The sequence below is a fragment of the Engraulis encrasicolus genome, chromosome 5 (assembly GCF_034702125.1).
Source record: "Engraulis encrasicolus isolate BLACKSEA-1 chromosome 5, IST_EnEncr_1.0, whole genome shotgun sequence".
Lineage (NCBI taxonomy): Eukaryota > Metazoa > Chordata > Actinopteri > Clupeiformes > Engraulidae > Engraulis > Engraulis encrasicolus.
Genome location: NC_085861.1, coordinates 51,214,295 through 51,226,794, shown reverse-complemented (window position 1 = coordinate 51,226,794; position 12,500 = coordinate 51,214,295). Strand labels below are relative to the sequence as shown.

Genomic DNA, 12,500 nt, shown 5'->3' with positions numbered 1-12,500 from the left:
ATTTGATATTATATCACAGCAGGCGAAAATTGCTGTCAGATTGTAACCCTTATGGCTGTGTGTGTGTGTGTGTGTGTGTGTGTGTGTGTGTGTGTGTGTGTGTGTGTGTGTGTGTGTGTGTGTGTGTGTGTGTGTGTGTGTGTGTGTGTGTGTATTTTGTGAAGGATGTCAGATTATACCCTCTATGGCTTCATACTGTAACCTGTGGTAGGTATACACGGTAAAACATTCCAGCCAGTCAAATGTAAAGGAGTAAGTTGCCCCGCTGCCTTAGGTTTTTAAGTGAACTCAACTTGAGAAAGCCTCGAGTTGAGTTAAGCCTTGAGTTGAGTTAATTTACAAACGCAAGGCAGCAGGGCAACTTACCTTTTTACATTTAACTTGCTGCAATGTTTTACAGTGTAGGCAGGGCTTTATGAATGGAATAGGGACATTTGCATTTCATTGCATTTGATCCCATTCAACACACAGTCAACACCTTTCCTGTGCGTAGCCTCTTAGAGCAGATCTGGTCGCCGGCGGGTCTTTTCACTATTTCAAGAAAATACTCAACTGCATCATAACAACATTTCTATGACATTACCAAGAGCAGATTAAGTCATAGCCATTACAATTTTGGTGACAGTAAGGTTATTTGTCCTGGATTTTAGAAGAATAGACAAACAGACAGGTGAGACACAGGGTCAGCAGCAGAGCCGCGCCCCCTTTTATTTACAGAAACAACGTTTCGGCCAGTGTGGCTTTTCTCATGTTTTTTTGTAGTAGAGCGGCTACAGGGAAAATCGTGCAAATTATGATACAAGCGTGAAATTCGGCAGGTATGTGCTCAAGACCCATTCAATCAAATCTACCCGATTGGCCACTTTTAATGGCGGCCATTTTCCAAGATGGCCACCAAAAAAGACCCCAGAAATTGATTTATTGCATAGAATTGACGTAGAAAATTATGATACAAGCATGAAATTCAACATGTATGTGCTAAAGACCAATACGATCAAATCCACCTGATTGGCCACTTGAAATGGGAGCCATTTTCCAAGATGGCCGCCAAAAAAGACCCCAGAAATTGATTTATTACATAGAATTGACCTAGAAAATTATGATACAAGCATGAAATTCAACATGTATGTGCTTAAGACCAATACGATCAAATCTACCTGATTGGCCACTTGAAATGGCGGCCATTTTCCAAGATGGCCGCAAAAAAAGACTCCAGAAATTGATTTATTTCGTAGAATTGACCTAGAAAACTATGATACAAGCATGCAATTCAATATGTATGTAGTTACGACCAATACGATCAAATCTACCTGATTGGCCACTTGAAATGGTGGCCATTTTCCAAGATGGCCACCAAAAAAGACCCAAGAAAATGATTTATTGCATAGAATTGACCTAGAAAATTATGATACAAGCATGAAATTCAACATGTATGTGCTTACGACCAATACAATCAGATCTACCTGATTGGCTACTTGAAATGGTGGCCATTTTCCAAGATGACTGCCAAAAAAGACCTCAGAAATTGATTTGTTGCACAGAATTGAGAAAGGAAATTATGATACAATCAAGAAATTTGACCATTATGTGCTTAAGACCAACACAATACATTCTAAGGGATTTCCCAGTTTAAATGACTGCCATTTTCCAAGATGGCTGACAAAAATACCATAGAACAAATGGATTTGTTGCACAGGATTGATCAAGCAAGTTATTAAACAAGCATCAATTTAGGCATCAATGTGCAAAAAACAACAATACAATCAAATTGACCTGACTCAACACTTGAAATTGAAGCCATTTTACAATATGGCTGCTAAAACACTGAATTTAGCCCAGAAGTGAGCAAGAAAATGATGATACAATCAAAATGATATAATCAAATCCCCTCATTTGCAATTTGAAAATGTAACATGGCAGCCTTTTTTAAAGATGGCCATCAAAGAAGACACTAGAACTTCATTAATTGCAATTAATCTACCAGATGTGGCCCAAATAAACAATCACTATGTTTGAATTTCCAATGAATTCATCATAGAAGGAAACATAATCAAGCAGAAAGGCACATAACTATAGGTTACCAAGGGTAACCCCGGTTCTCTGAACGAGACATCTCACTATGGGTAACGCCCTTTGCGTGGCCATTTGCCAAAACTTGCTTTAAATCATGCCGTCAGACCAATGAGCTGCGCAGATGGGGATCAGGTGTGCCCAGGTGTGCCGGGCTCTGATCTTCAATCTGAGACAACTAACCTTTGAGCTTGTGGGTGAGTGTGGCAATCTGGCGAGATGTCTCGTTCATCTCCCTCAGAGAACCAGGGTTGCCCTCGGTGACCTATAGTTCTCTTTCGGTTGAATCACTCGACATCTTACTATGGGTATTGAAAAACTCCTGATTGCGTTGCCAGTTACCTAGAATGCGCAAGCAAAAGCCTGGCCGCAGCACAGACCCTTCCTGCCGATGCCCAGAGCTGTTGAAGGCGGAGCGATAAGCGACACGGCTCGCCCAACAGCCGCCCAAGGGCCCAGGGGCCAGGGGCAAGAGCTGCACCCGAAGGGTGCACTTGGAAGAGCAGGGGAGGCAAGCACCTAATACCTCCAGACAGACACCAACCATGGGGAAAGTTGATACCAGTACCAACCTAGGGGTTAGGCAGGCACTTGACACCATCATTAGAGCAGGCACACCGCCCAGACTCGGCCTACAGGTGTCAATAAAATGTTTAGAGGGCAGATCCCGGCAACGCTAGCGGGGGAACAAGAAAGAGGCGCAGTCTTTGTTCCAAACCCGGAGGGGGAAGAGGGGTCCAGCGTCCAGACATCCAATACCACGGAAAGCACACAGTGGAGGGAACTCAGGGCACGGAAACCACCCGTCTGAGTGTAACCGATGTGCAAGTGGAGCCCACAGAGGTATAGCGAGGCCCCCAATATCAAGAGGTATTCCCCAATGGAAAACCAGGCCTTGGCACAAGGGGGAATATCCAGCATGTTCAGTACACAACACCTGCAGGTGCAACTGAGAGGCACCATGCCCAAGACCGCCAGGCAAACTTGAGCTGACATGCAATCTTGCTGGCAGAAAAGACCCAGTCATTCTCCAGCAGGGCCGCAGGGCCGCAGGTCCAAGTTGCGGACGGAGAACCGAGTAGCAACCACCACCACAGCGAGCCGGCCAAGAAAGCCCCGATAGACACCTGTTTGAGGGCACACGCTCTGGTTCCCAGGGGGACATCAAAGACGCACTTCCCCTCGATCAGGCAGCCTGGTCGAGCAGGGGCCTGAGATACTTCATTGGAGAAGTATGATCTAGCTAACCACGGGGGCCCTACCCAGGGACAGCGCTCCAGGCAGCACAACTGACACTCGCGCTCCTGCTGAGTGCATGAGACGCGCACAAGTAAGTGGTGACCGACCCAAGGGAGACACGGGTACGACACCGGCAGGCAGACCCTACCTCCCAATCATCAGGACATGCCTGCTCCATCTGTGGTAGAGTGTGCCATGAGGTGGCATCAACGGCAACAACGTTGTCCAATGAGAGATAGAGAGTGTGTATGCGTGTGTATATATGTGCTTGTGTGTGTGTGTGCGTGATTGTGTGCATGTTAGAGACCTTGTCAAGTGTCCACCTCCCCATGTGTTGCAGTAGCTGGGAGAGAGAGAGAGAGAGAGAGTGCGTGTGTGTGTGTGTGTGTGTGTGTGTGTGTGTGTGTGTGTGTGTGTGTGTGTGTGTGTGTGTGTGTGTGTGTGTGTGTGTGTGTGTGTGTGTATACATGTGTGTGTGTGTGTGTATGCGTGTGTGTGTGTGTGTGTGTATACGTATGTGCGTGCATGTTAGAGACCTTGTTCTTGTCCTGCGTGTCCACCTCCCCTGACCCCATGTGTCATAGCAGCAGGGTGAGTGTGTGTGCGTGCATGTGTGCATGCGTGCATGCGTGCGTGCGTGTGTGTATTTGTGTATATATACGTGTGTGTGCGAATGTTAGAGACCTTGTTCTTGTCCTGTGTGTCCACCTCTCCGGGCCCCATGTGTCGTATCAGCAGGGCGAGTGTGTGTGTGTGTGTGTGTGTGTGTGTGTGTGTGTGTGTGTGTGTGTGTGTGTGTGTGTGTGTGTGTGTGTGTGTGTGTGTGTGTGTGTGTGTATACATATATGTGTGCATGTTAGAGACCTTGTTCTTGTCCTGCTTGTCCACCTCCCCTGATCCTCATATGTCGTAGCAGCAGGGTGAGTGTGTGTGTGTGTGTGTGTGTGTGTGTGTGTGTGTGTGTGTGTGTGTGTGTGTGTGTGTGTGTGTGTGTGTGTGTGTGTGTGTGTGTGTGTGTGTGTGTGCGTGTGTGTGTGTATACGTGTGTGTGTGTATACGTATGTGCGTGCATGTTAGAGACCTTGTTCTTGTCCTGCGTGTCCACCTCCCCTGGCCCCATGTGTCGTAGCAGCAGGGCGAGGGCTTTGGGCGAGGGGTGACGTGTGGCCAGGTGCAGCGCCGTCATCTCCTCGCGGTCCTTCAGCAGCCAATCAGCACGGCGCGACAGCAGCAGCTTCATGAAGCGAGTGTTGCCCTGCGAAGTCCACGTCACAACACACACACACACACACACACACACACACACACACACACACACACACACACACACACACACACACACACACACACACACACACACACACACACACACACACACACACATACACACACACACACACACGCACACATTACAGCTCTTTAATCTACTTTGTTATTTGTGTGAGTCCTTTTATCTTTTTTTCCCTTTTTTCACACTCACACACACACACACACACACACACACACACACACACACACACACACACACACACACACACACACACACACACACACACACACACACACACACACACACACACACACACACACACACACAGGTGCACCCCAAGGTTGTGTCTTGAGTCCTGTCCTGAAACAAGTGTTACCAAAAACATGACACTAAATATCAGGAAAAAAACATATGAAATGGTGGTGTACTACCGAAAACAACAGGGAAGATACACTCCACTACATATCTCTGAGCAGAAGCAGAAAGGAAAAGGGTAGAACGTTTTTCAAATACCTTGGGGTGCATATCATTAATGACTTGACATGGACAACAAACATCCAAAATATTATTAAGAAGTCCAGGTAACAATTAAATGTCTTACACCTGTTGACGTAATTCAGAGTTTATCAACCCATCCTGAAAATCTTGAAAACATCAGCCTTGGAGTGTCAATGGTCTTAATATGGTCCATTACCACATGGCATGGAAGCTCCACAGTGCACTATGAGGAGTGTGTGTGATTACTGTCAATGTCCTGCCTATACGTTAGTTCAATTGCTCATTGGAGACTGGTCAAATGCAATTTCAATTTTCTGTGTTAACCCTGTTACATATAAATATATACACATCTGCACTTTACTAATTTCGTTGTACCTGTACAATGACAATAAAGGCATTCATTCATTCATAAAGTACACTTAGACTTTTTGATTTGGACTTGGAGTGGTGTATCCGTGCACCTCTAGCTGCACTGAAGGACAACTGCACAAGGCGAGTTAAGTCCAGAGACCAAAAATGATAAGAGACAATTTACATCCAAATCAGGCTATTTATGAAACCAACGTTTGGAAGGAGACAATGCAATGCTGTCTTCAGGCAAAGACAGAAAGATTAAGAAAGAAGCTTCCTCCCTCTGGCCACCCGCATCATGAACTCATAATACTTGAACCTTAGACCCATCCCCCTCTTTCAGCTCATTTCCAGCATGCTTAACAGAAGTGGCTCTACGTATGTGACCAATAAACTAGCCTTGTATCCCTGTATCTTTGTTTCTAGTATGTGTTGTGTAATGTAAGAAGTCACCCACTGCATTGGCCACTGAGATATAGATGTATCATGATGTACGTCCTCCCTTTAGATAATAAAAAAAGTTGCCCACTCTGGTGAAGGGGCTGCAGATGTCAATTTGTCATCACACACGCACGCACACATATGCGCACACACGTGCGTCGCATGCACACACACGCGCACACGCGCACACACACACACACACACACACACACACACACACACACACACACACACACACACACACACACACACACACACACACACACACACACACACACACACACACACAATAGCTTATTGATCGTCAGGCTTGTTCATTCACAGGGAGAGATGGCTCCCCATAACAAGCTCTTAGTGTCCAATCAACACAAATAAACATCACAGTGTAAACCTACACACACACACACACACACACACACACACACACACACACACACACACACACACGCACGTGAGTAATGACAAGTACATTTGAGGATAAAAAGCGTGTGTGTCTGTGTGTGTGTGTGTGTGTGTGTGTGTGTGTGTGTGTGTGTGTGTCTGTGTGTGTGTGTGTGCATATGTGTGCTTGTGTAAAATCTCCATAAGCTATGTAACCAATGCGTCTCCAGAGTGTGATGTTGCATACACCACACAAAATAATAGAGAGCGTGTATGTACTCACTCGCTCTCCCTTGTGTGTGTGTGTGTGTGTGTGTGTGTGTGTGTGTGTGTGTGTGTGTGTGTGTGTGTGTGTGTGTGTGTGTGTGTGTGTGTGTGTGTGTGTGTGTGTGTGTGTGTGTGTGTGTGTGTGTGTGTGTGTGTGTGTGTGTGTGACACGGCTCTCTCTCTCTGTCTCTATTCTCAGCCCAATTAGAGGTCTAATCCCTGAGCTGAAGATCGTATTGATCCCGATGTCAGAGTGTTAACCATCAACTATCAACACACCGCCTCTCTGTCTCTTCCTGACACTGGCACACACACACACACACACACACACACACACACACACACACACACACACACACACACACACACACACACACACACACACACACACACACACACACACACACACACACACACACACACACACACACACACACACACACACACACACACACACACACACACACACTCCTCTCACTCATTTCACTGTCTGTCCCTGTATACTCTCCGGCTTTATTCTTTTCAACACCCATTCATCTCTCCCCCAGACGCATTACTGCGAGAGGTGCAAATGCAGGCACACACATGCAACACTAGGGGGCAGAAGAGCACCAAGCAAGGGGCAATGTGGGTGGGGGTCGGGGTGGGCTGAGGAGTAGGGGTCAGCAGGAGGGTATCTGGTGGCTGTGTGTGCGAGAGAGGGTGAGTGAAAACGTTGGACGTGAGCGATCAAATGCAACCGTCAAGCGACACATTTTCTGTTTTGAAAGTCCTTCAGCGATGTAGTATAATATCTATCGACTTCTAAAAAAAGTACCTCAGCCCCAAAATGAGAAAACGGAAATAACAGAAAGGATGAGTGATCGTTCAAATGGGTTTTAATTTAACATGATTTACTACACCAAGTGGAATTTGCTACCACCACAGCCACCTCCTACATCCATCCAGACAGTCAGCAGCTCCCCACCCAGCAACACCTGATGCAGCACGCCAACACACCAAGATGAACGGTAACACTTTAGAATAACTACCTATTCACAGCTGTATAAACACTTCATTAACATTTAATAATAATTAACATTTCACAACGCATTTACAAATGTTAATAAATGACTAATGGCCAAACTATGACTGCACAGTGGAGTGGGAATCAACTTCTACTGTGTGAGTTTCATGTGGTTTTCATGCCTTCTGGTCTTTGGAGGAGAAACTTCCAGGACCGATGCGACTGCACTGTGTTAACATAGTATTTCTTTCCTATTTATAAACATTTGTAAACATTTTGTTGGTAATTAGTTCATTATTGATGAAGTGTTTATAAAGATGTGAATAGGTAGTTATTCTAAAGTGTTACCAGATGAACATTCATAGCCCCCACAGCAGTGCCCATGTCACTCAGTGCTGCTATTCAATCTGGTTCCTCTTGTCCTTTCGTTTGGCCTCCAGCCTCGTGACATGATTCTCTGCATCATCAATAATCTTTTTTTAAATATATTTTTGGGGTTTACACCTTCATTATCCTGACACCACAGGATAGTGTCAGAGAGACAAGAAACAGGTGAGGAGAGAGAGAGAAATTGTGTAAAATCTCCATAAGCTATGTAACCAATGCGTCTCCAGAGTGTGATGTTGCATACACCACACAAAATAATAGAGAGCGTGTATGTACTCGCTCACTCTCCCTTGTGTGTGTGTGTGTGTGTGTGTGTGTGTGTGTGTGTGTGTGTGTGTGTGTGTGTGTGTGTGTGTGTGTGTGTGTGTGTGTGTGTGTGTGTGTGTGTGTGTGTGTGTGTGTGTGTGTGTGTGTGTGTGTGTGTGTGAGACTGAGGCAAGGGGCCAGAGTGCTCAGGAAAGGCCAGGAGGAAGCCGATTGAAATGTAGCCAATCAGAAACCACCCCACAGCCCAGCCACCAGGCCACTGGCAGCAAGGTACCTGATATCCTGCAGCCCAGCACCAGTCCCGACACTCTGGGCCAAGCATTCAACCCACAAGATCACACAGCAGAGCAGCTGTCCGACACACACAATCAACACAACCCTTACATGACTCACTGAACCAGCACCTCTACCCATACGCACAACACCAACAGTGTCAACACCAGACGCCAGCAGAAACACTTGGCCCTAATGTGTTTCATGATTTAATATGATTCAGTTGGGCAAGGAATAGGGTTTAAACCTTGCAGAGACATCAGTTTGAAACTTGCAAAGGTTTTCTGAAGAATTGGGATCTGAAGCAGCATAAGTAACCGTGTTGAAGACAACACCTTCAAGTCAATTTGAGAATTCCTACAAAATTAACGAACATGGAAACATAGATTTAAAATTTGAAAACAAAACATTTGCTTGCTTTTCCAATTTCTAATCTGGTATGAGGGTGTATTTTTCAATGATCAAAAGAATGGGCAAAGAAACTAGCAGAGGAAAGGCTGTCCTGTCCACTCACACCAACCTTATTCATGATCAAAAACAGCATCAACTAAGCAATCAAACACACCTTTCTCTAGCCTCTAATGACTATTAAGTTATATGTTGTGTATATCTGCTTTTGCTATGACTAGGCAGCAAATGTCCTGACACAAATTCCTTAAAGATACAGGCTTTAATATTTGGGGATATACAACACGCAGTATAACTATACATACTTTTTTTGTTACAAAATGACCTTCAATGGAAACTTCAGTTTGTTCATTAATACATTTAAGGAAAAATAGGAAGGCCTTAAACACAAGCAGAAAAATGTCTGTCTCGAAATATACCAAACCATAATCCTATAATCAAACTGGCTGTAGTATGTGAAAGTGTTGCCGTAGCTTTCTCAGTGCCAGCTGTGAGGGCTGTCCAAAACTGACTACTGCCTTAGGTCTTTGTTCTCAGGCTCCACCTGTTCACGTTCAGGACGCTATCTCCTCTGGCTCCTCTGATTGTCACCAAAGATTAAGGTGCTTGTGTGAACTGAACTCAGTCAAACTGGCTGTGCTTGATCATAAAGGAGGGAGTTCAACGAACTTGCCTTATCCAAAAAGTATAAAAGGCCTTAATGTAAACATGGCTATTTTAAAGTTGAAAACATTGTCAGGGCAGACGCCTACGCAGCTCTGCATGATGTTTGGTCTCCAACCAATCAGAGATTTCTTTCAAATAATTCAACAACTTCTAACTATTTATATCGGCTGTATTTATTGTTGATCACAAGGTACGTATGTTTAGGCCAACCCAGAACCCATACTTACTGTATCTCAAAACAAAAAGTACAGCATTTGGTTTTTCAGTGTGAACCATGAGTTGTTCACTCTGTGGTTTCTGAACATAACTGGTCCCTGGAGCGGCACTGACTGGCCTGTAAAGAGAGAGTTCTGGCTCAGTGCTGATGATCGTAACCCTTGGTGAACACTGCCTTCTGCAATGTACATTATTTTGTATGTATTTATTTTAAAATATTTTTGGAGGGCTTTTCATGCCTTTATTTCATATTGACAGTGAAGAGATGACAGGAAACAAGTGGGAGAGAGAGAGAGATGGGGCAGGGCTAGGAAATGACCCAGGCCAGACTCGAACCCAGGTCCCCATGGGCATGCTAGCCATAATGCGCCCACTGCAATGTTCCTTATTAACACACCAAGTGACGGCTTAACTAGTAAGACATTGCCCCTATTACAACATTGCTATGTAACGCTGCAATGTGTAATGTCACAGTAAAGTTGTAATGCAGTTGTCAGGTTATTCTAGCAAACACTGAAACATTCCACCAAGCAGAACGGTGTACACTAATTGGCTGACATCATTGACAACATGTCACTTACCAATGACAACAACATCATCAGATGACATGAGCAGAGACAGATTAGCGTACTGGTTAGATATGGCTGCAGCCTAGGGGCCTCCACAAGCCAGGAGTTAGACGACATGAAGATGCTCAACGTCACTGTGCACATTCTGATACATCAAAAACCCTTGTCAAGCACATCCTGGGGCAGTGGCCCCTGGCACCTCCTGCCCCTGGCCCTCCTGCCCCTGGCACCTCCTGCTCCTGCCCCTGGCACCTCCTGCCCCTGGCCCTCCTGCCCCTGGCCCCTCCTGCCCCTGGCACCTTCTGCCCCTGGCCCCTGGCCACAACTCATCTCCAAGAGCTGTAATGAAGACCATCAAGATGAAGGGCCTTAACCCATTTTAGCCTGATGCAGCGTATACGCTGTTTGACCTTTGGCACCTGGAGCAATAAACTATGCTGCATTCAGGCTCTTGAGATTTTATTAAAAATGTGGGTATGTTAGAGCTGAATGAACACATTCTAATTAAAGATGGGGGTCGTGGGTTTTAAATGCAACTCATTTCATGTTTGTATGTTCTCGAAGGCTGAGCTATTTAGATTTTAATAGGCAGAGGGCACCTTTTCCCAAAAAGGGCTTAAGCATTCAGCAGGTGTTTTTGCATGTGCCCTAGGCTTAAATGAGTTAAGGAACAAGACTCTGTGCAGGGGCTGCAGCAAAGTGTATTCTTGATGGTGAGTCCAAGATTCTTGCTGAAGGATAAATAACTGTGTACACTCCAACGAGGTAATGAAAGAGAGGTCCCTGGGTAGGAAGGGAAAGATGCTCTCCACTTCTAGTGTAAAAAAACAACGTTGGGTGGGAAACAACAGTCCATGAACTTAATAAAATGTTCTTCTAACTCAGTGATTCTCAACCTTTATTGAACAAACGCCCCCTTAACCTCATCATAAGCCTCCCAACACCCCCTTGACATCATCATAAGCCTGCCAAACTTTGTGCTAAAAAAGGCAAATTAGACTATTGGCCCCTTACCACAACGGAGCGATGCCCTCTCAGTTGCCTCCTTCTCAACGCCCTCCAAGGCCTCCCTAACGCTATCTGTACCACAACACTTAACTGGCTAGATACACTGGGAGGCCATTAAATTAACTGTTTAACTGATTAACTGTGTCACTGAACCTACAGTACTGTATAATGTTTGCGTCCTCTGACGTCTTCAACCGCAATGTGTATTCTGACACGCCTATTGAAAGTGATTTTGCTCTTCACAGGACATCGGGTCAGCCTCTGGAGTAACGCAAGTCACTGAAAATGGAATCTGGAATTTTTGCCTTTACAGGAAGACATAACCGGATCAAGTGCATCTTGGGACAGAGGACTCTGGCGGCACAGCCCCACCCCTGAACGAACACCAAGCCCAAAACTGATTTCAGATAACTGGAATGAAGACCAGAGGCTACAACAAACCTACACTCTTGATAATGAGAAGCATTTGGTCACACTCAAGGAGTTAATCACTAAGAGCGCTCATAGAATACTACAGGAGTACACTTACATTCTAATATAATATTGAAACCTGCAATGGCAGGTTGAATAAACAATTGAATGAATGAATGAATGAATGAATGAATGAATGAATGAATGAATGAATGAATGAATGAATGATACACACACGCAAAGACACACGCACACACATACATGCACATACACACAGCATTTGTCTGTACCCTATACAGATAGAAATGAAACAATTAAACAAGCTTCCACATTCATTCATACTGAGCTTCATTTCATTGGTACATGTGTGTGTGTACCATGTTTGCAGGAGACGGACAGTAAGTCTCTCTCTCTCTCTCTCTCTCTCTCTCTCTCTCTCTCTCTCTCTCTCTCTCTCTCTCTCTCTCTCTCTCTCCTTGCTTTCCTTGCACCTCTAGGCAAACAGGTGCACAGCATCGCAACATTAGAGGTGCAAGTTTATGTGTTTTTAAGGTCACAGGCGCAGTAAAGCAGCTTTCTGTGTCGCTGTGTGTCGCTGTGTGTGTGTGTGTGCGTGTGTATGTGTGTGTGTGTGTGTGTGTGTGTGTGTGTGTGTGTGTTACCTTCTGAGCGGCCAGGTGCAGGGCGGTGCGGTGGCTGTGGTCTCTCTGGTTGACGGCGGCTCCGGCCTTCAGCAGGGCCTCAGCACAGTCCAGACGGTCCGCCAGCACAC

The 12,500-nt window shown here is 45.4% G+C and overlaps 1 protein-coding gene across 3 annotated transcripts in view; it reads right to left on the bottom strand.

Moving 5' to 3' along the window:
- The window catches only part of invs (inversin), a 52,249-nt gene that overhangs the window by 23,920 nt on the left and 15,829 nt on the right, over positions 1–12,500 (bottom strand). Inside the window, exons 4-5 of one of the 3 annotated variants that reach the window (XM_063199669.1) lie at positions 12,391–12,500; positions 4,391–4,564 (exon numbers count right to left, since the gene is read on the bottom strand). The exon at positions 12,391–12,500 is cut by the window's right edge and continues 57 nt beyond it. In XM_063199669.1, coding sequence (XP_063055739.1) covers positions 4,391–4,564; positions 12,391–12,500 — 284 coding nt within the window. Of the gene's footprint in view, positions 1–3,845; positions 3,906–3,993; positions 4,048–4,390; positions 4,565–12,390 lie in introns of those variants that run through there. The other 2 variants (XM_063199671.1, XM_063199670.1) reach the window with 2 other exon arrangements.